The sequence below is a fragment of the Primulina huaijiensis genome, chromosome 4 (genome assembly GCF_012295235.1).
Source record: "Primulina huaijiensis isolate GDHJ02 chromosome 4, ASM1229523v2, whole genome shotgun sequence".
Lineage (NCBI taxonomy): Eukaryota > Viridiplantae > Streptophyta > Magnoliopsida > Lamiales > Gesneriaceae > Primulina > Primulina huaijiensis.
In genome coordinates, this window is record NC_133309.1 from 22443316 (window position 1) to 22465632 (window position 22317).

The 22317-nt window shown below is 34.0% G+C and overlaps 2 protein-coding genes across 6 annotated transcripts; one reads left to right on the top strand and one right to left on the bottom strand.

Annotated features, from left to right (window-relative positions):
* The first annotated feature begins 807 nt into the window (after positions 1-807).
* LOC140975454 (uncharacterized) lies at positions 808-5771 on the top strand. 5 transcript variants are annotated; one of them, XM_073439177.1, is made up of 8 exons: positions 808-3417; positions 3502-3601; positions 3676-3799; positions 4525-4594; positions 4708-4837; positions 4916-5210; positions 5280-5381; positions 5506-5771. In XM_073439177.1, exons 1-5 carry the CDS (start codon positions 827-829, stop codon positions 4820-4822), a joined length of 3000 nt encoding a protein of 999 aa, XP_073295278.1. In that variant the 5' UTR covers positions 808-826; the 3' UTR covers positions 4823-4837; positions 4916-5210; positions 5280-5381; positions 5506-5771. The 5 variants fall into 5 exon arrangements, with proteins under 5 accessions (XP_073295278.1, XP_073295276.1, XP_073295277.1 ...); XM_073439175.1 differs by lacking the exons at positions 4916-5210; positions 5280-5381; positions 5506-5771 and having other exon boundaries at positions 3676-4594; positions 4708-4785; XM_073439176.1 differs by lacking the exons at positions 4916-5210; positions 5280-5381; positions 5506-5771 and having other exon boundaries at positions 3676-4587; positions 4708-4729.
* A 10771-nt stretch (positions 5772-16542) lies between these two features.
* On the bottom strand, positions 16543-20306 carry LOC140975455 (autophagy-related protein 16-like). Its single transcript, XM_073439180.1, has 5 exons — positions 20081-20306; positions 19845-19971; positions 18491-18672; positions 18154-18349; positions 16543-17889 (listed from the first exon to the last, which is right to left on the bottom strand). Coding segments are annotated over exons 1-5 (1527 nt in total). The 5' UTR covers positions 20083-20306; the 3' UTR covers positions 16543-16869.
* Positions 20307-22317: the final 2011 nt, after the last annotated feature.

The window sequence follows — 22317 nt, forward strand, 5'->3', positions numbered from 1 at the left end:
AGTGGTCTCTAATAAAACCCAAATATCTTTAAACTCCCCGCGTTCCTCTCGCTCCAGTCCTCTCAAAACCTAAAAAACTTGCGCTTTCAATTCTTCCAACACCATCGCCGCTTGTTGCCGCCTACTGTTGCCGCCGATACAAGGTGTCTTCCATAGCTACTAAAGTAAAATAATGAACCCGTCCAATTTTTTAATAGCAATTTTAAGTTAACGAATTTTTACATATCGTCTCTTCTATTCTGATTTATATGGACTCTATTACGTGAAGGAGTAGTTGTTTTAGTGTTTCTAAGTATTGATTCTTCTGCCATTCACTAATATAGCACATGGGTTCTGGTTTTGACAGGGGACCATTCTAGTGTTTGATATTTGCGTGTTTATGTTTTCCTTCGTTCATTTTGTTAGGATATTGTAGTGTGGTTGAGCTTGTTGTGGTGGTTTTTTTTCATTTTGAGGCTGTTTATGTTCAACATTAGTTTTAGAATCGTACAGCTCACTTAGTGCATTGTAGGTGTTTGATTATTTTCCTCAATGACTAAGAATTTTTGAGAATACTTGGCATTCATCTTCTGATATTTGACCTTGAAGTTTTGAAATTCCTTGAGTTTTCATTTATGTTAGTGTAATAGTTGACTGTTTAAATTTTCAAATTGTTTTCCTTTGTGATGGAGTGTAAAGTGTTAGTAATCATTTGAATTATGAGTTACATATTTCTTATTTAAAATGGCTTGTTTCTTTTTAGAATGCCTCATTCCATTCCTATTTTCCAATAAATTTATTTATTGAATTTTAATTTATATGTTAGGTTACGGTGGTTGTTTCGAAAATGAATATAAATAAAGCTTGGATGTATGCTAGGTTAGATAATGGATTTATTACAGAAGAATATATGAATGGGGTTGAGGATTTTGTGAACTTTGCTAAAAGTCATCCTGAATGTATGAGTGGTGACAAGTTACGCTGTCCATGTGCTCAACGTAAATGCAGAAATACTATTTTTCACGATGAGGATACTGTTAAAGTACATCTAGGAAAGTATGGTTTTATTCCAAATTATTACAATTGGTATGTTCATGGGGAGCCTTATATTACCGATCCAATCGGACATTCCAATCTCCCATCTTCATCTCCCATTGCTCAAGAAGACCCACCCAATGAAAATGCAATGCAGTCAATGATTCAGGATGCGATGAATGCCTTTCATCATTCAGATGTTGATGAGATACCAACACCCGCTGCAAAAAAATTGTATGAAATGCTACAGGCCAGTGAAAGAGAAGTTTGGGAGGGCATTCCTTCTGGTCATTCCCAATTGTCAGCTGTTGCGAGACTATTGAACATCAAGGCTGAGCACCATTTCTCGGAACGATGTTATGATGATTTATGTCAGTTGATATCAGAGTTGCTACCAACCGATAACATAATGACCGACAATTTTTACAATACGAAGAAATTAGTTAAGGGTTTAGGTTTGCCAGTGGAAAAGATTGATTGTTGCATTAACAATTGCATGATTTTTTGGAAAGATGATATTGAACTAACTAAATGTAAGATGTGCGGTCACCCTCGTTATAGACCGCAAAAGCGTGGAACAAGGAAGAATAAAAAAGACATATCTTTTAAAATTATGTATTACTTTCCATTAACTCGAAGACTGCAGCGGTTGTATGCATCTACTACAACAGCAAAACACATGAGGTGGCATCATGAGCATGTGCATGGAGGAGATGCAATGTGTCATCCATCTGACTCTGTTGCATGGAAGCACTTAGATGAGAAATATCCTTCTTTTGCAAAGGAATCACGTAATGTGAGGTTGGGACTTTCAGCCGATGGATTCCAGCCATTTGGTCAATCAGGAAAGCAATATTCTTCATGGCCAATCATATTAACGCCATATAACTTACCCCCTTGGATGTGCATGAAAGACCAATACATGTTTCTTACTGTGCTTGTACCAGGTCCAAAGAACCCGAAAGAGAAGATAGATGTCTTTATGCAACCTTTGATTGCTGAGCTTAAGGACCTATGGAGTATAGGGGTAGAGACTTATGATATTGTAAGTAAAACCAATTTTAAATTGCACGCGGCATTGTTATGGACAATTAGTGATTTTCCCGCATACTCAATGTTGTCAGGATGGAGCACGGCTGGTAAGTTAGCATGTCCACATTGCATGGACGAGTCTGATGCATTTACATTACCTCGAAGTGGAAAGACATCCTGGTTTGATAACCATCGTAAGTTTTTATCTCATGACCATCCTTTTAGAAGAAATAAGAAATCTTTCGCAAAGAATCGGGAGGTGACAAAACATCCACCACAAATTAAGTCAGGAGAGGAAATCATTGAGGAAATAGAGAGCTATGAGTTGGTATTAGTAACTGAAATTGGTTCTGATGAATTAAATAAAGAAATTGTAAAGATGTGCAAATGTGGTTGGAGGAAAAAGAGAATATTCTGGGAATTGCCATATTGGAAGGATCTGCTTATTAGACATAATTTGGACGTGATGCATGTTGAAAAGAATTTTTTTGATAATATTTTCAATACTGTGATGAATGTTTCGGGAAGAACGAAAGACACATCAAAGTCCCGTGAGGAATTGAAAGAATGGTGTTGCAAACCAGAGTTGCACCAGGATGAAACATCCAAAAAATTTCCAAAGGCTTGTTACACATTGAAAAAAGAAAGCAAGCAAGCATTGTGTAGTTGGTTGAAAGACATCAAATTCTCTGATGGATATGCCTCAAATATGTCTCGATGTGTGGATATGAACAAATTGAAAATATTTGGAATGAAGAGTCATGATTGTCATGTATTCATGCAAAGACTTATTCCAATAGCCTTCCATGATCTACTTCCCAATAATGTTTGGCAGGCACTTACTGAATTGAGTATGTTCTTCAGAGATTTGACGTCGAGGGTCATTACAACAGCTGACATGGTTCGCTTAGAGACCATCATTCCTCTTGTACTTTGTAAACTTGAGCGCATATTTCCACCGAGCTTTTTTGATTCAATGGAGCATCTTCCAATTCATTTAGCTTATGAGGCACGACTAGCTGGTCCTGTTCAGTATAGATGGATGTACCCATTTGAACGTTTTCTGAGGAGGCTAAAAAATAATATTCGTAATAAAGCAAAGGTTGAGGGGTCAATATGTAATGCTTATTTGGTTGAAGAAACATCTTCTTTCTGTGCATATTATTTTGCTGACAGTGTCAAGACTAGACATCGTAAGTTTTCCCGAAATTCTGATGATGCTCGACAGATAGACACAAACCTCTTTTCGATTTTCAAATTCCCTGGTAGACCGATTGGTTCATATATTTTTAGATGGTTAGATGACAGAGAATACCATGCAGCAAGGACATACATTCTCCTCAACTGTGATGAGGTGAAACCTTTCATAAGGTGAGTTAGATTTTACTTCATAAAATATTTATTTTTATATATTTTTTTTGAAGTATCATTGTTGCTTAAAATTTTCATTTGTAGTATGTACGAACAAGAATTGCGAAAAGAAAATCCAGCAATTCGACCTGATGAAGAGGACAAACAGTTGGATACAAATTTTGCATCATGGTTTGAAAGCCATGTAAGTGTTGATGTAATACAATTTTGTTGGTTTATGTTAAGCTTATTTACTTTGTGTGAGATCTTACTTTCCAGGTGAAGGATCCAAACTCAAATGTACATGATGAAATGATAAAGGATTTTGCGAGCGGACCTCTTCGTAACACGAGAGTGTACTCGGGTTACTACGTTAATGGTTTTAAATTCCATGTGGCACTGCGTAATTCAACGACATTGACTAGTAATTCAGGTGTTTGTGTGAAAGGATCTAGCAACTTAACTGCTGAACTTGATTACTATGGTATGCTTGATGAAATCATCGAGGTGGAATATCCAGCTTTACCTATAAAGAGGATAGTATTATTCAAATGTTCATGGTGTGATCCGACGCCCAGGATTGGTACGAGAGTACATTCTAACTACAAGTTAGTTGAAGTCAATGCAAACAGAAGATTCAATAAATTTGAACCTTTCATTTTTGCGGTACAAGCGGGTCAAGTATTCTACGCTAAATATCCAACGATAAGAAGAGGACCTAGTGAATGGATGGCAATTTGTAAAATGAAGGCTCGATCAACCATAGAAATGCCAACTTCCCTCATACATGAGGACCACGATGCCTTTCAGAATGAGGAAGCGGGGGGACATTCAATTGATTCACAAGTTCAAACTACATCACAGTTACTTGTCGATGTAAATGTTGCTTACGAGGAATTAGATGATGAAGAGATGTCTACCGATGATGAGATTGATGTAGTAATAGAGTCAGACCATGATAACTGGGAAATGAATTATGATTATGATACAGATTATGATGAAGATTGAATTGTATGATTGAGAACTATGATATCTAACAACTTTCATATTAAAAGGCCATGATATATATATTTTTTATGTGATTGAGTAATATTTCAAAGTTGTTTGTGTTACGATTTGATTTTGCAGACATCATCATGGTTGACATTGCAGAAGAAGAAGTTGGTGATCGAATTGAGCTCAGAGTAGTGGGTAATAAGTAAGTATTTTTTTTAATAAGTAATAAGTATTTTATTATCTTTAAATTTTATAATATTCAATCAATTTTCATTTTTTTTCCTGTTTTAAATATTGATGAATTTTTCATTGCAGTTTTGTTCCTCATGGACATAGGGTTTCTGCATATATCACTTCTAAGTTCAAACTACGACAGTATGCATCTGGCCATACATGGGGACATTTAGATGAAGATGGAAAAGATTTTTAATAAAAAGAGTTTTTGGTAAGAAGTTAAATACTAATAATAATAATAGAAACAATAATTATTATTTTTTTGTTTATGTTGGTTTAAACATTGCAGAAGATATATACATGGCAATCTGGGAAAGAGGAACAATTTAAGTCAACATGGAATTTGTATTGTCAACAACTATACAAAAAACTATTGCACAAATGGAGAAAAAAGATTCATCCGCCAACACAAGTTCCTATTAATATATGGGCTGCATGGCAGATTGTTTGGAGCGGGGTAAAATGGAAAAAAAAAATCAGAGATAGCTACAAATAACAGAAATAGTGAGTTGGCTGGCACAGGCACTGGAGTTACTAAGCACACGGCCGGATCACGCTCTATAATTGAGCATACTTTGAAATTGGTGAGTTTCAAATAATATATTTCATTCGTTAATATTACAGACTTAGCATATTTGAACTTGTTTGTGCAGGAAGCGGATTTAAAGCGAAAAATTGATTGTTGGGAGGTGTTTCGAATTACACATCGTCACAAGGATGGAACATTTGTCGATGCACGATCTCAAGCTATAGATGTAAGTATTAAAAAGTTATTAGTAAATAATATAGTTCCACCATTTTCAATGCTTGAGTGTTAAAAACTCATCTTTTTTATGTTGGATTTAATTTTACTTGCTGAACTTTTTTTCTTTGACATAGGATAACATGACCACAAGAATTTCTGAGATATCTCAAGCTACTACAGAGGGGGAGGAGCCACATACTCCATCACAGGATGCCATAAACGACATATATTATGAGGTTGTTGGAGGGATGAAGAAAAGATGCATTTATGGACTTGGCTCCCAAGCAAAAGTTGCCTTTCCTCATGCGACGTCTGCTTCTACAGGACGAGTTCGTCCAAGTAGCTCATGTGTTGAGATACAAGAGTTGAGGGCAGAGAATGCAGATTTGAAGACTCGAGTTACTGAATTGTCATGACCTATCTATTGGCATGAAACTCATCGACTTTTGTTTAGTTTAAGGAACAAGCAGTATTCATCGATAAATCAGACAGCAAAGCAACCATCCGCAGAACCATTTGTGCAAAAAAATAAATATTCTGAAATATGCTCGTCTTGTTGTGAAAAAGTAAACATTTACGGTAAAAAGTAAAAATCTCAAACTCTCAAAATTATCACACTACATACTTTATAATATTTTTCTCTCAACTCAATTGTGATTTTCTTCACAAATGAGAGATCTATTTATAGAAAATCTTTACAAATAATCCAAAAATAAATTACATCATTAGCTTCATCATCACACAAAAATTTCAATATTCAACACCTAATTTTATCTAATTTTCAACATTCAAATATTCAACATTCAATATTCAAATATTCAATATTAAAATATTAATTTTCAACACTCCCCCTTGTGATGATGATCATAATGATTGTCTTCATTACGTGTTTTTATACTGCCTCGTTAAAAACCTTACTAGGAAAAAACCATTGGGATAAAAACCATAGTAAGGGAAAAAGAGTGCAGTCACGTAAACTCCCCCTCATGTTGACACGAACAGTTCTTCACAAATTTCGTAGATTGCGCATCCCAATATTATATATGTGCTTTCTGAATATTGTCGTAGGAAGTGCCTTTGTGAAGAGATCTGATGAGTTTTCACTTGATTGAATGTGACGAACATCAATATATTTATTCTTCTCAAGCTCCTTGGTGAATGCGAAGAACTTAGGAGGAATATGTTTAGTTCTGTCGCTTTTTATGTATCCTTCTTTCATTTGAGCAACACATGCAGCATTATCTTCATATAGTATCACAGGCTTCTCGTCGAATGATAATCCGCATGAGATTTGGATATGTTGAGTCATTGATTTTAACCACACACATTCACGGCTTGCTTCATGTAGTGCAATAATCTCGGCATGATTTGATGAAGTTGTTACAAGTGTTTGTTTCTGTGAACGCCAAGAAATTGCAGTGCCTCCACGAGTAAATACATATCCAGTTTGAGAACGTGCTTTGTGTGGATCAGATAAGTATCCAGCATCGGCATAACCAATTATACTTGGATTAGCATCTTTTGAATACAAAAGTCCCAAGTCTGTCGTTCCTCGTAGATAACGGAATATATGTTTAATTCCGTTCCAATGTCTCTTTGTTGGATATGTGCTAAATCTTGCCAATAAATTTACGGCAAAAGATATATCAGGCCTTGTACAATTTGTAAGATACATAAGGGCACCGATAGCACTTAGATATGGTACTTCTGGACCAAGAATATCTTCATCATCTTCACATGGACGGAATGGATCCTTTTCTATGTTTAATGATCTAACAACCATTGGAGTACTTAAAGGATTTGATTTGTCCATATTAAAACGTTTAAGGATCTTTTCTGTATAATTTGTCTGGTGAACAAATATTCCACATTCTTTTTGTTCAATTTGTAAACCCAGACAATACTTGGTTTTTCCAAGATCCTTCATTTCAAATTCTTCTTTCAAGTATGACACAACTTCTTGAATTTCCTTATTTGTTCCAATGATGTTTAAATCATCAACATATACAGCAATAATTACGCATCCGGATGTTGTTTTCTTAATGAAAACACAAGGGCATATTGAATTATTTACATATCCCTTTTTCATCAAGTGATCACTTAGCCTATTATACCACATTCTGCCGGATTGCTTCAACCCATATAATGATCTTAGTAATTTCACAGAATAACATTCTCTGGGTTTTGAACTTTGTGCTTCAGGCATCTTAAATCCTTCAGGGATTTTCATATATATATTACTATCAAGTGATCCATATAAGTAGGCTGTAACAACATCCATAAGACGCATTTCTAAATTTTCAGATACTGCCAAGCTAATCAAATACCGAAACGTAATTGCATCCATCACAGGAGAATACGTTTCTTCATAATCAATTCCAGGCCTTTGAGAAAAACCTTGTGCAACAAGTCGAGCTTTATATCTTACTATTTCATTTTTCTCATTTCGCTTTCGAATAAAAACCCATTTGTATCCAACAGGTTTTACACCTTCAGGTGTAAGGACTATAGGTCCAAAAACATTACGTTTATTTAGCGAATCCAATTCAACCTGGATGGCATCTTTCCATTTTATCCAATCCTGCCGATTTTTACATTCACCAAAAGATTTTGGTTCATGATCTTCATTATCATTTATGATGTCGATTGCCACATTATAAGAAAATATATCATCAATTTCTTCTATATCTTTTCGGTTCCATATTTTTCCAGTATTAATATAATTGATAGAGATTTCATGATTCTCGTCAGTTTGTGGTTCTGACAAAACATTTTCATCATCATGTGTTTCTTCAGGAACATCATTCTCTATTTTGTGATCATTATGTGTTTCTTCAGGAACATCATTCTCTATTTTGTGATCATTGTGTTTCTCTATGAATTTTCTTTTTCGAGGATTTTTATCCTTGGAACCAACTGGCCTTCCACGCTTCAGGCGTTTAATGACATCATGACTATCTTCAATTTGTTTCTTCGGAATTTCAATTCGAGCAGGGGCATTTGCAGCATGTATATATGATTTAGTTACCCCTTTTGTGTCTGCAAATGCATCTGGTATTTGATTTGCTATTCTTTGCAAGTGCACAATTTGCTGTACATCTTTTTCACATTGTTTTGTTCTTGGATCCAGATGTAACAATGATGATACATACCATGTAATTTCTTTTTCGGTATGTTTCTGTTCTCCCCCTAACATTGGGAAGATTTCCTCATTAAAATGACAATCAGCAAAACGTGCTGTGAACACGTCGCCTGTCTGTGGTTCAAGATATCGAATGATCGATGGACTATCATAACCAATATAAATTCCAATCTTTCTTTGAGGTCCCATTTTCTTTCGTTGAGGTGGTGCAATAGGCACATACACCATACATCCAAAAATTCTCAGATGAGAAATGTCTGGTTCTTTACCAAATGCAAGCTGCAATGGGGAGTATTTATGATATGCACTTGGTCTGATGCGAATTAATGAAGCAGCATGTAAAATTGCATGTCCCCATATAGAAATAGGGAGCTTTGTTTTCATAATCATTGGTCTAGCAATCATTTGCAGACGTTTAATCAATGATTCAGCCAATCCATTTTGAGTATGTACATGAGCAACAGGATGCTCAACAATGATTCCCATAGACATACAATAATCATTGAAAGTCTGGGAAGTAAATTCACCAGCATTATCAAGTCTAATTTTCTTGATTGTATAATCGGGAAATTGATTCCTCAATTTTATTATTTGAGCAAGTAATCTTGCAAATGCAACATTTCGAGTTGACAATAAACATACATGTGACCATCTGCTGGAGGCATCAATCAATACCATAAAGTATCTGAATGGTCCACATGGTGGATGGATTGGTCCACAAATATCACCCTGAATACGTTCAAGAAACATTGGTGATTCAGTTTGGATTTTGGCTGGTGATGGTCTTATAATAAGTTTTCCAAGAGAACATGCTTTACATTGAAACTTATTATTCTGAAAGATCTTCTGGTCTTTCAATGGATGACCATGTGTATTTTCTATAATTCTTCGCATCATTGTTGAACCAGGATGTCCTAATCGATCATGCCAATTGGTTAATATTGAAGAATTATCAATTACCATGTTTGATTCAATGGGACGTATATGTGTATAATGCAATCCAGTAGGGAGCATTGGTAGTTTTTCAATCACATATTTCTTTCCTGATTTATATGTGGTAAGACACATATATTTCTCATTCCCTTCATTCATTGTTTGAGTATCATACCCATGGGAATATATATCATTAAAACTCAACAAATTTCTTTTCGATTGTGGTGAATATAAAGCATCATTGATCAAAAATTTTGTACCATTAGGTAACAAAAATTGTGCTTTACCACATCCTTTAATCAAGTCTACAGGACCTGATATTGTATTCACCATTATTTTTATTGGTTTTAGTTCCAAGAAATATCTTTTATCTCAGAGAATAGTGTGCGTTGTACCACTATCAAGTATGCAAACTTCAGCTTGGTTCATAGCATTTTCCATATTTGAACTTCAAAAAATATGCAATAAAATTACTGACAATAAAATACAATACAATACATATTTAAAAATATAGCACACGATAAAACATTATCATATGAGTACATGAAAAAATAAAATATTTTACATATCTATTCCACCAGAAAATTGATCATTGTCCGAGAAATCAATCAGAAAATCTCCAGCATCAAAATGAGTTGAACCACTCAAAGGTTCACAGTGTTCAGTAAAGTTGGTATCCTTTTCTTTCCCCTTTATTGATTCTTTATAAAGTTTACAAAGGTGCTCAGGGGCTCGACAAATACGGGACCAATGTCCTGGAGTACCACATCTGAAACAAGAACTTTCAAATCTTTTTGAGTGATTTTCATTTACACTCATATTATCATGATGTCTTTTCAGTGGATGGTTTGGGACGCTCTTTTGAGATGAGTTATATGATTAACTATCTCGATTATTTTCGAAACCACGGCCGCGTCCACGACCACGACTACTTTCACGTCCACGTCCACGTCCACGACCACGACCTCGATTTTGTCTTCGACCAAAATCTTGTCTATAACTTTGATTTTGGTTTCTAGGTTTAAATTCATTTTTGCTTACGACATTTACTTCAGAAAATGCCGTTGAACCAGTGGGTCGTGCCTGATGATTTCTCATTAAAAGCTCATTATTCTTTTCCGCCACAAGGAGACAGGCGATTAGTTCAGAACATCTCGCAAATCCACGCACTCTATATCGTTGCTATAGAGTTATATTTGATGCGTGAAACGTGGAAAAAGCTTTTTCAAGCATTTCTGATTCTGTAACTTCATGTCCACAAAATTTTAATTGCGAGATTATTCGATACATCGCCGAATTGTAATCACTTACTTTCTTAAAATCTTGGAATCTCAACATATTCCATTCATCACGGGCGGTCGGAAGTATAACTTCCCTTATATGTTCAAATCTTTCTTTTAATCCTTTCCACAGAGCCATGTAATCTTTTTCGATGAGATATTCAAATTTGAAACTTTCATCAAGATGTCGGCGCAAAAATATTAGAGCTTTTGCTTTTTCTTGTTATGAAGATATACCATTTTCTTTAATAGTCTCGCTTAGACCCAATGACTCAAGATGCATTTCTACATCGAGAGTCCATGGCATATAATTTTTCCCCATAATGTCGAGTGCAACAAATTCGAGCTTTGTCAAGTTTGACATGGTGGTACTAAAAAAAATTATGATGCATTTTATTAGTTAATGAATATTGCAATACAAAGTAATGGATAAACAACAAATACAAGCATTCGTAAAAATAAAGAAAACACATGAGGAGGATATTCTCCGATAAGTACAAGATTCGTGAGTATTATAACCAAAATAATTAAAAATAACTTTGTGAAAGCCATCTTCTTTTTTCTTCAAAAATTTGATGAAGAATAATTTTAGAGAAGAAGAGAAAGTTGGAGTGATTGAATGTGTTTGTGAGATCATATTTATAGGGCAAAAACTAGCCGTTTTGTTACCGTTTATGACCGTTGGTGTACAAGAAAATAAATGTATGTATTTGTATAATTTTATGGTAATAATATGGTGTATATAATATTAGTAATGTTTTAAATAATTATGTATATCATATCACAATATTATAATGAGGTGTCATAAGATATTTTGTTTAAAAACCTTATAGACTTTTATACTTGTCGTATCCCTTACCGGGAGTGTGGGATGTCGTCTTAACATCCTCCCAGGATTTATAACAAGTTTTTTGAAAAATTTATTTTTATTATTTATAATAACATTATATTATATATTAAATATATACACAATAAATAAATAAACAATAAAATAAATATTATTACTTTTGTTACCTTTTTCTTCTGTTTTGGAGCTTGGAAAAATATGGAGGACTTTTAGAGCTTCGTGTTGTGAAAAAGAAAAAATTTACGGTAAAAAGTAAAAATCTCAAACTCTCAAAATAATCACACTACACACTTTATAATATTTTTCTCTCAACTCAATTGTGATTTTCTTCACAAATGAGAGATCTATATATAGAAAATCTTTACAAATAATCCAAAAATAAATTACATCATTACCTTCATCATCACACACAAATTTCAATATTCAACACCTAATTTTACCTAATTTTCAACATTCAAATATTCAACATTCAATATTCAAATATTTAATATTAAAATATTAATTTTCAACACGTCTAACGCCTTCATAGAGTTTAGATTTTGAATATTTCCTGAAGTTTTGAACTTTCAGATCTCCACAAAATCTGGACTAATTGTTTAACAATTATGTCTTAAATTTATGTATTATGAGAGCTAATTTTGGAATTGAAGCTATAAATCTTAAACATTCTTAGTAGATGTTTTAGATATTACCAAATTTTGTTTATTGATTTTATACATTTTCCTGATATATATAAATTTTTTGAAAATATATATAGTACTAAAATCTTTAAATTTCTTATTATAGTTAAATTATCTGAATTTTTCTAAGAGATTAATATTTTATGATATTATTAATATATTAACATTCATAATTGTTGACATAAATTCTCCAAAATAATGTATTAAACTCTTTACTTTCAATTTTTAGTTTAAAAAAACCATAAAATATGTTAGTATTAAATTTCATATTATTATATACTTACCATGTTATTCTATTATTACATATATAATTTTTTTTTATATATCTCCTTGTCATATTATAATTTATTACTTAATTAGAATCAATGATTGTTTTGCTTTCTTCCATTCTCATATTCTCGAATTTTGATGTAAGCATCTCAACTTTGTTCTCCTCACACTTTCAAAACCTTCACAGACCACAGTGCTTCTGAAGATATCCCATGCATCCTTGGCCGATACACAGTTTGTAATTAGGCTGAACATATTAAGATCGACTGAGGTGAAATGACATTTAAGGCCTTCGAGTTGCGGTTCGAGATCTGTACTTCCTCAACAGTCACTCATTCTCAGGCTTTATCAACGGGTCACCATCTTCATCTATTCTTTTCGGTGGACTCCAACCACTGACAACGCGTTTCCACGCTCGATCATTTATGGATTTAATGTATATTCTGATCTTGACCTTCCATAGGCTGTAGTTGGATCCATCCAGGACAGGTGGTCGAAGTGCTACGTTTGCAAGTGACAAGCCCATCTAAAAGATCTTGTTAAACAAAATAATCAGGATCAGCACTTAGTATATCAATAGTAGGATCTGATACCTCTTGTAAGATATGAGATATATTTTGTTTAACAGTAAAACATGTAAGACATTATATGACCGTAAATTTGTGTTTGTCAGAATTAAGTGTTATGTGAAATGTTACAATATTTCAGACAACATGCAGCGGAATATAAAAGTTTGTAACATAAATTAACTTTATGTAAATACAATGGAACAAAATAAATTTTGCACAAGTATAAATACTTATGCGGTGCTTTAGGACAAAAATAATCACTAGAAAACCGACGAGTTTACAAAAAACTAACGCTAGTGATTTTAATCAAAAATCAATTTCCTCAACACAAGAAAATCAAATGCTTCCTAAAACAAATAACCACACTAAAACAATATTTAAGAAAGCAAAACACGATGCTAAAACTGGAGCAACAAAAACAAATCTTCAGCCAAATCTTTCACAATTTTTGTCTGCAGATGTCTCCAACAATCACGGCAACACGTGGATTCAGCACTCTTCGATCAGCAGCAACCTTGTAGATTGTTTTCTCTAAAGTTTATGGCGTGCAAAGGTGCAAGCGTATGTATGTGCGTCTGCGTAAATCACCACCCTTTGCATGAGATGAATCTCTTATTTATAACCCTAGGGTTTATCAACAAATAAACCTAGACAGTATGGAAAGTAGGAGTTTTATTATAAAAAAACTCTTTTTAAACAAAAGATACCATATCACAAAAATCTTTGCATAATTATTACATTAATTATCACTTTATCTAGAAACTCAAAACCATAATTAAATATTCAAAATCATATCAACAAGGAAAAATAATATTAGGAAATAAATTCCATTCACAAATAATCAAGAAAACAATTTTTTTAGTCTGTTAACTTGTTCGATTTTGAGTTTTGATTTATAAAGTTTTCAAAATTTGATTTTCATACATTAACTTTTAATTTTGAGTAGGTCTCTTGTGAGACGGTCTCACGAATCTTTATCTGTGAGACGTGTCAACCCTATCGATATTCACAATAAAAAGTAATATTCTTAGCATAAAAAATAATACTTTTTCATGGATGACCCAAATAAGATATCCGTCTCATAAAATACGATCCGTGAGACCGTCTCATACAAGTTTTTGTCTTTAATTTTTGATTATTTTTATCATATTGTAGATTCTGATCTACTAACTTGTTCAGCTTCTTCTTCCTTAGAACTCCAAATCGCATGCTTCAATGGCATACCATGTACTCCAAGATGTAGTCGGCTTCTTTCATTAGGTGTGGGTAATTTTCTTGTGATTAATTGAGCCAACTAAACAAAAACATGGAATTTATAATGGGAAAATAAATTTTTTTATCTACTAATTCGTTCAATTTTTTAGTTTTAGTTCATTAAATTTTCAAATTTTGGTTTTGATACACTTTTGATATTCGCTATTTTCGTCTAATTAATGACATAACATCTGAAAATATCGATGTGATGTCAAAAAATGATAACATGATATGTTATGTTAGCAATTGGACTAAAATATCTGAAAATAAAATATCAGTATAGCAAAGTCAAACTTTGAAAACTTAATTGACCGAAAATGTACTAAAAAGTAGTTTTTTCTTTATTAATTTATCTTGAACTTATCAGTTAATTGAACTTATCAGCAACACAAAACATGGTGTAAGAAGTTTAGTAAAATAGCTAACTAGTGTTGACTCATAAAAATAAGACCTTGATTTCAAAAACTAAAAATAGCCGATCATGGCTTGCCATTAAATCTAACAAAATCTCATGCAAAACATTATCTGCAAATACTTGGTAGTTTTTTCTAGTACAGACAAAGACATCTCCGGAAAAAGACGATTTGGACGAAAGAAAACTCGCATATTTTTGCAACCCGCAGTCGCTATCTTCTGAATAGACTTTGTTTCGAACTTTGTACTTGAGTAAAATGAGACATACTGAAATAATCAATAATTTTATCCCTGAAATATTTGGGACCTTAGTGATAGGAATATGCTTGGAGCTCTATTTCTCTGACTCTGATGCAGTCGGGGTGGTAACCAATCTGCGAAGACCCGAAATTCGAACCGACCAATACAAGACCAAAAAAATTTTCAGCTTCTTTCTTTAACACCTAAACTCACCTAAACTTGAACATTTGTAGCCCATGAAACTTGAAAAACTATAGCCCATGTTCATCAATAAAAAATTCGATTTTTGAACAGTTATCAACTTCAATGAGCTTGTTACAGCCACATTAACCACCTTTTATCAGCCCTTGTAATAGCCATGCTGACCGACCATTATCAGCTAATTATGGCCATAAAAATCGAAGTTAACGGTCTTAAAAATCTGGTCATTCAGCTCCCCAAGACATCTATAAACACCCTCTAAAATCTGAAGGAAAGACATACCACAACAACAACAAAAAACACTTCGGAATTTTCAAGCGAGAGGAAAGAATTTTCAAGCGAGAGGAAAACCTTTTTGAACGAGGAGGAAGAGAAGAAAACTCGAACAACATGTTTGTTGAACAAGAATCTGTAAGTTGGCTTTTCGTTTTAAAAGATCTGTATGTTTTTAAGCGTTCGAACATGCTCTGATTCATTTCTATTCGATCCGTTCATTCCATTTTGTTTCGTATAATTCTGTTTCTGAAATTTAAGGCACTCTTGACCACGTTTATTCTGTTGATTATGCCATCGATTCTGTTGGATACACCTTCACCTGATAATTGATGGAAAGTATGATTTTTAAACATTGTTATTAATCGAAATCTCAGTGGAAAAGAATTCTGAAATATGATATAACCCATACATGGTGAGATTATAACCATTATATGATCCTGACACGGAATAACCGTTATATGGTCTCATTCCATGTAGAATTAACATATAGAGGACATACAGATGAAGAAATTAGAGGAATTTTAGTGATTATGTGTTTTTGTTTCGTTTTCGAAATATTATGAAAGGAAGATATGTTTATGTTCTGACAAGCTTCCGTTTTTCTTTCAAAATTATACGAATCTGTTTTGTTCACACTATGTTTTGCCTTCTTCACAACATGCCATTTTCAAAATTTACATATGTATATATACTTTGTTATTTGTTGTGTTCGATCGACTCTCATTTATTGAATGTTTAACCAAACACTCATCTCTTAACTCCCTTCCCAGACCCTTCTCAGATATAAATGTTTAACCAAACACTCACCTCTTAACTCCCTTCCCAGACCTTTCTCAAATAAGAACGATGATCAATAAGATGAGGAGCAAACCAGATTTTGGAGATGGCGAAGAAGACGATTTCAAGTCCATGCATTTACAATTAGATTTATGTTATTTTGGTTGTACGCGCTTCCGCATTTAGTTCGAAACTTATTGTTTTACGATGATTATTGTTGAGCAACGTCGATTTAGATATGCTCTGAGTACGCTCTGAGTACGTGACGTGACATACTCAAGGCAGAAATGAAGAAATGCCAACATTAAGAATGATATATAAACAATACTTGACTATATGACGGAAGTGGCTACAAAGATACCAAACTTCATGATAAACAATCAATGCCAAAGCTCGTACTAGTACCAATCTTTAACAAGAGAAGTTTCCATATATACAATACTCTACTTCACTTTAGGCTACTTTACAGTTTCATCCTTCTACCTACAGATCTTTGCTCAAGAATTAATAATGACAAATAATCTTATTCACATCCAAGGAAAAATGACTTTAGGAAGCTTACTTTGAAGTTGAGCTGACTTCATCAAACACGAGCGATTTCGTAGGAAAATACTATTAAGTCCATATGCATATGTTACCATTCCTGTCGGAGACAGCCAAAGTTTTTCCGAGATTACTCCATGAACAGCATAATATGGGAGATGAAAGCTCCTTGAGTGTGCTAACTATTTTCGCATTCGCTACAGACCAAATATGTACAGACCCATCAACAGATCCAGCAGCCACATAGCCCTCATCAGGACTGATACATGATCTGCTCCAATTAGATGCTACTCTATTCCCGTTACCTCTCAATGTTGTACAGATTTCGAGAGTACGCATATCAAATAAGTTATGCAAGTTGTCTCTTCCACTAGACAAGATAACATTTCCATTTCTTGATAATGATAGAGATGTAATTGCAGAAGAATGTGCAGCAACCTCACTTAGAAGTTTTCCGGCCTGAATATCCCAAAGGCGCAGATTTCCATCTACATGACCAGAACAAATGGTCCGTCCATCCATGCCAAAGCAGAGAGTATTGCAATTGCTGTGAAAGATTAGGGTATTGACACAGTAGCCTTTCTGAAGATCCCAAACTTTTATCGTGCGATCATAAGCTGCACTCACAACATTACGGTTAGAGATTCGGTTCACATCCACAGCACAAACTTTGTCTACATGGCCAGTGAGAGTATGCCTTATTCGACCAGAGCTTATGTCCCATACATACAAATTATTTGCGCTGCTAGCCGCAATGACAGATTTGTTGTCTTGGGTGATTGAAACATCAAGAACGGAACCAAGGCAACCACGAAGAGTACGACTCAAAGAACCTGTACTTGTATCCCATATTTTAATAGATTTGTCCTGCCCTCCACTAAACAACTTATCGGAATTATACTCGAATAATATTGAGGCACATCCACCTTCATGGGCTGGGATTCTTTGCTTGCAAATAGTGGGAATGGTTGACTGAACATAATATTCGGCGCCTTCTTCACTGCGGCGAACTAAACCATCCACTTGCTGATTGGCAATTTGTTGTATGCTAATACCCTTAAGCCCCAGCATGTCTTCATAAATGGCATTAGCCTAACACAAGAAGTTGCAAATACATCACAGTAATAAGCTGGCTCTCGCCTGTTTAACATATGTTTCCTACTGGAAAATCACTACGAAAGAAAACAAATATATTTGAACCAAATAAGTACTTTATATATTAAAAGCTGGACCATGATATCGAATCCCAACTGACAATGAAACAATACAGTGGCAGTCCTTGTCTCGGTCAACTAAATCATACTTCTCTACGTTAACATGAATGATGATTTCATGCTTCAAGAAAAAATTTACTACCTCATTAAGGCGTTCAGCATCTTTCATTTTCTCCAACATCCAACGGTCAATCAATTTCTTGTTTTCTGCCTGAGCATTGTCAGCTCTTACAGTGGTTGCTTCATATTGTTTTTTAAGATCCTGGTGCTCATCTATCAACAGTTCTAGAGCTTTTGTCTTTTCTTCTAACAGATCAGCTAAACGAGAGCATTCATCCCTGCAAATGAGTAAGAGTTAAGCTGACACACAGATACAATAAATTCATAAGTCCAATACCCCACAGCCCATACTTATATCCATTGGAATTCCCGTTGGAATTCCAACGAAAGAAATTGAAGGAGAAATGAGAACTTCATACCTTGATTGACTAATTTCACCTTGCAAATCAGATATCAAGGATTCCTTCTCCTGCAGTAAGGATTTTGTAGTTCTGGAGTCAGCCACTTCAATGGCAAGTTGTTCTGAGAGCCGAGATTGAGCTTTGTAAAACTGGTGGATCTCCAACTCGAGATTCTCAGCTTTCTCTTTCCACTCTGAGCCCTAAGATTAAAACACAAACTTAAGCCAAAATTCATTTTTGAGAAATCACAAAAACTATACATGCATAAATGCATTTATTTCCTTCCTGTCTCTTTCAAGTACAAAAACATCAAACTTAACCAATAAAATCAGTACAATCATCAAAATCAGTATCACAATTTAAATGCATCCTAAAATTTTGAATGAATCTCCAGTGCAATAAGAGTTTCGTTTCGCCCATTTATGTAAAAAAACAACACTCATTAATAAATATAAAAATTCTAAACAGCATAGGATGAGATATCTTCTCGTACAAACCTGAAATTTTAAATCAACAACCTAACTTGCAATCTAAGCATTAAATAGACAAAGAGTGCTGGCGTCGACTCGGACTAACATAGATAGTCATCAAATCATTAATGAAAAAAGGGTCTTTTATAAAGGTTTTTGGCTGATTGAATTCAAAGTGCAACCAAATATATAAAATGTTTCCGACATCGGTATTGTTTTTTCTTGTACTCCTTCAAAGATAACCTCACTATTTACTATAATTCTGAAATTTTCTCTGTTCCAAACATATATTCAGCTTATTTAATTTTGCTATTTCAAACCATACCCATCAAAAACCATCTTCGTTAAATAAGTATTTCTGAATTGAGTAATAGTTCTCAAATTCCCTTATCTAGTCAAATCATATCTTGAAAATTGTAGTTATTAAATTAAATATCCCTTCTCGGTCATCACTATCGAGAGTGAGAATGAAATAATACTATACACTAAATACTTTCACTCATGTGAAACAATCCACTATATAGATAAGTGCCCTATATAATTATTGAATTTCGAAGCTTGAGTAATGTTGCCATAAAAAGTATATATTTCAGCACCAACTAACCTTTCAATCTATTATCACTAATGATCAATAAATTTGATTAGAAATGATGGTTGTGTTAACTAAATGCGTTCAAATTTTCTCTACAAAGTGTTCCTCTCTAAAGCATAAAATTACCAGAACCCTATAAACATCTTCAAAATTATCTCAGACACAATAATATATACCATTACTAAAATGCATTTGAGACCAAAGTAACTTAAACAATCTGAAAGCTAAATTCTGTTTAAAAAAAAATACAAACTAAGCATCAACTTGAAAATCACAAACCTAAAAATAATTCGTATGGAACAGGGACAACCTGGGAAAGAATAGGTCGAGAGAGAGCGTTGAAAGCAGGAGAATGAGCCCCTTCTTCGTGTAAATGCCGTTTCTTGAGCGCTTTCAAAGCATGTTTTATTGCTTCCACTGCTATTTCTTCTTGCGACCTTAGAAAAAATCGAAACAGAAAACGAAAACAACTAAAGGGTTCAGCTCTGATTCTACCAATCGGGGAAAACAAGACAAAGAAATCAGACGACAAGTTCGAAAAATTACATCTTGGATAATATATTTTTTGCGTCAGATCACGAAAACTTTGTCAGGGATTTCAACCACTGATTTGGGATTTCCAGTGATGATTAACTGATGACATCCGGTACGAAGAAGAAGGGAAAAGTTGAGAATTTTTTTAAAAAAAAATTATTTTCTGAATTCTATACCCGCAATCGGTCGCTGCAAAAGGGAACAATGTATGTTCTAAACTTGCTGTGGCCAATCAAGGAGACTTGAGTCTATGCTAAAAACGCTTTTCCTTCTTTGAAAACGCAAACAGAGGTGATGCGACTTTTATAATTCCCCTCTTTTTTTAAGAAAATAAATAAATTTTATATGAGTGCCGTGGCACAAAAAATATATAAAATTAAAAAAAATCTTGGAAGTGACTTATACAACTGACTAGCTTTATATATTTTTTGGACTTCGAATTTATAATGTAGTGGATAAAGATGACAAGGATTGAAATAGATCCAGCTGGGTGTATTCATCGTATGAGATTTAATGATTGACTTTTGTAATTTTAAAATTTCAGTTATTTGTTCTACATCGGTTAGATAAATAACATGGAAGTTGTATATATGGACTTGGACAATCCTCTCCCCTTGAGATAGCTTTTGGGGTTGAGTTAGGTTCAAGTCTCAATCTTAACATGATATCAGAGCTCATGTTCCACCGTTATGTGTTGGATTGTCCATAATTGGGCCACCCGTTCTGCTCATATTTGGGTCATTTGTAAACTTCACGCTCCAGATGTTCATTCCTGGGCGTGAGGAGGGTGTGTTAGTTGTCCCACATCGGTTGGATAAATAACTTGGGAGTTGCATATATAGACTTGGACAATCCTCCCCCCTTGAGCTAGCTTTTGAAGTTGAGTTAGGTTCAAATGGTATTCAATCAAGATTTTTGTATTTAAAAACTCTATAAAAGTCTAGATAGATATATTTAAATTTTCAATAGATTTTTAATAACTTCATAGAATTCATTAACATACAAACATTAAAGACTACTGTACAACTATAAATTATCAAAAATTGTCTTTGTTTTAACCTAAAGATTTGGATTGGTTTTTAAAACTTCGGGTTTTTTTCAAAAATAATTTAATTTTAAAAATTTTTTTCAAAAATAACGTAAAAAAAAACATTTTCAAAACTACTGTAATCCGCGCTTACGGAGCGCGGACGCTGCTCACGTGGATCAGCGTCCACGCTTCGTAAGCACGGACCTGGTCCACGTAAACGACGGAATGTTTTAGCGACGGTTCAAAAACCGTCGCTAATCTGTTTAAGCCATTTTTGTTGTAGTGAAGATAGAGAAAAAAACAGATAATAAGTTCATCAAAAAATAAGTTTTTTCATGAACTTCTACTATTTAACCTAGTTTTTTCAGTGATTCAGGGATGACTGACTTTGGTTTGTTTGGTCAGCAGGATTTTAAGACTCCGTCTTGGTCGAACATACACAGTTTTACAAATTTGCTTAATGTTGGTCTCGCAGCATCTTGTATATGACATTCGACCACAGAATGATGTTGAGGATAATGAACAATATTCAATTGAGATATTCCAGTCTTGATTAATTTCTTGTTTGTTTTTTTTCTGTCTTCACTACAACAAAAATGGCTTTTCGCAGCGTATATTGCACGCTGCAAAGTTGCAAGCCGTTGAAAGTTCAAGATTATCCGCGGCGTACATGTGCACGTTATTGATACAATTATGGGTAGCGTGGGAAGAGGTAGGTATTTCGAATGAGCGACGGTTTTTGAACCGTCGCAGATTCCATTACAACGACGGTTTAAAACCGTCGCTAAAATTAGTGACGGTAAAAAACTGTCGCTGATTCAAATTTAGCGACGGTTTAGAAATCCGTCGCAAATTAGCGACGGTTTTTATATATAATCCGTCGCTAAAATATTTCGTTGCTTACGTGGACCAGCGTCCGTGCTTACGAAGCGCGGACGTTGCTCCACGTGAGCAGCGTCCGCGCTCCATAAGCGTGGATTACAGTAGTTTTGAACATGTTTTTTTTTTACATTATTTTTGAAATTTTTTTTTAAAATTAAATTAATTTTGAAAAAAAATTTAATAACTCATACACAAGCTCTTTATTTTCTCTCTTATTTTAAGTTTTATCTTCTCTCTTCCCATCTTCTCTCATATCATTTTTCCCTGTCATTATCTAAACAAAATTTATCTCTATATATATACATTTTTCTTTCTTTCTTTTTTTTTTTTTTTTTTT

What these genes read in the sequence shown, in the direction of transcription:
- LOC140975455 (XM_073439180.1), bottom strand. An exon ending in CTCGACCTATTCTTTCCCAG is followed by an intron (nt 18,673 to 19,844) that starts GTTGTCCCTGTT and finishes TTTTAATCTTAG; the next exon opens with GGCTCAGAGTGGAAAGAGAA. An exon ending in GGTGAAATTAGTCAATCAAG is followed by an intron (nt 18,350 to 18,490) that starts GTATGAAGTTCT and finishes ACTCATTTGCAG; the next exon opens with GGATGAATGCTCTCGTTTAG.
- LOC140975454 (XM_073439175.1), top strand. Translation starts at nt 827, where the DNA reads ATGAATATAAATAAAGCTTGGATGTATGCTAGGTTAGATAATGGATTT. An exon ending in GAGGTGAAACCTTTCATAAG is followed by an intron (nt 3,418 to 3,501) that starts GTGAGTTAGATT and finishes TTTCATTTGTAG; the next exon opens with TATGTACGAACAAGAATTGC. An exon ending in CATCATGGTTTGAAAGCCAT is followed by an intron (nt 3,602 to 3,675) that starts GTAAGTGTTGAT and finishes CTTACTTTCCAG; the next exon opens with GTGAAGGATCCAAACTCAAA.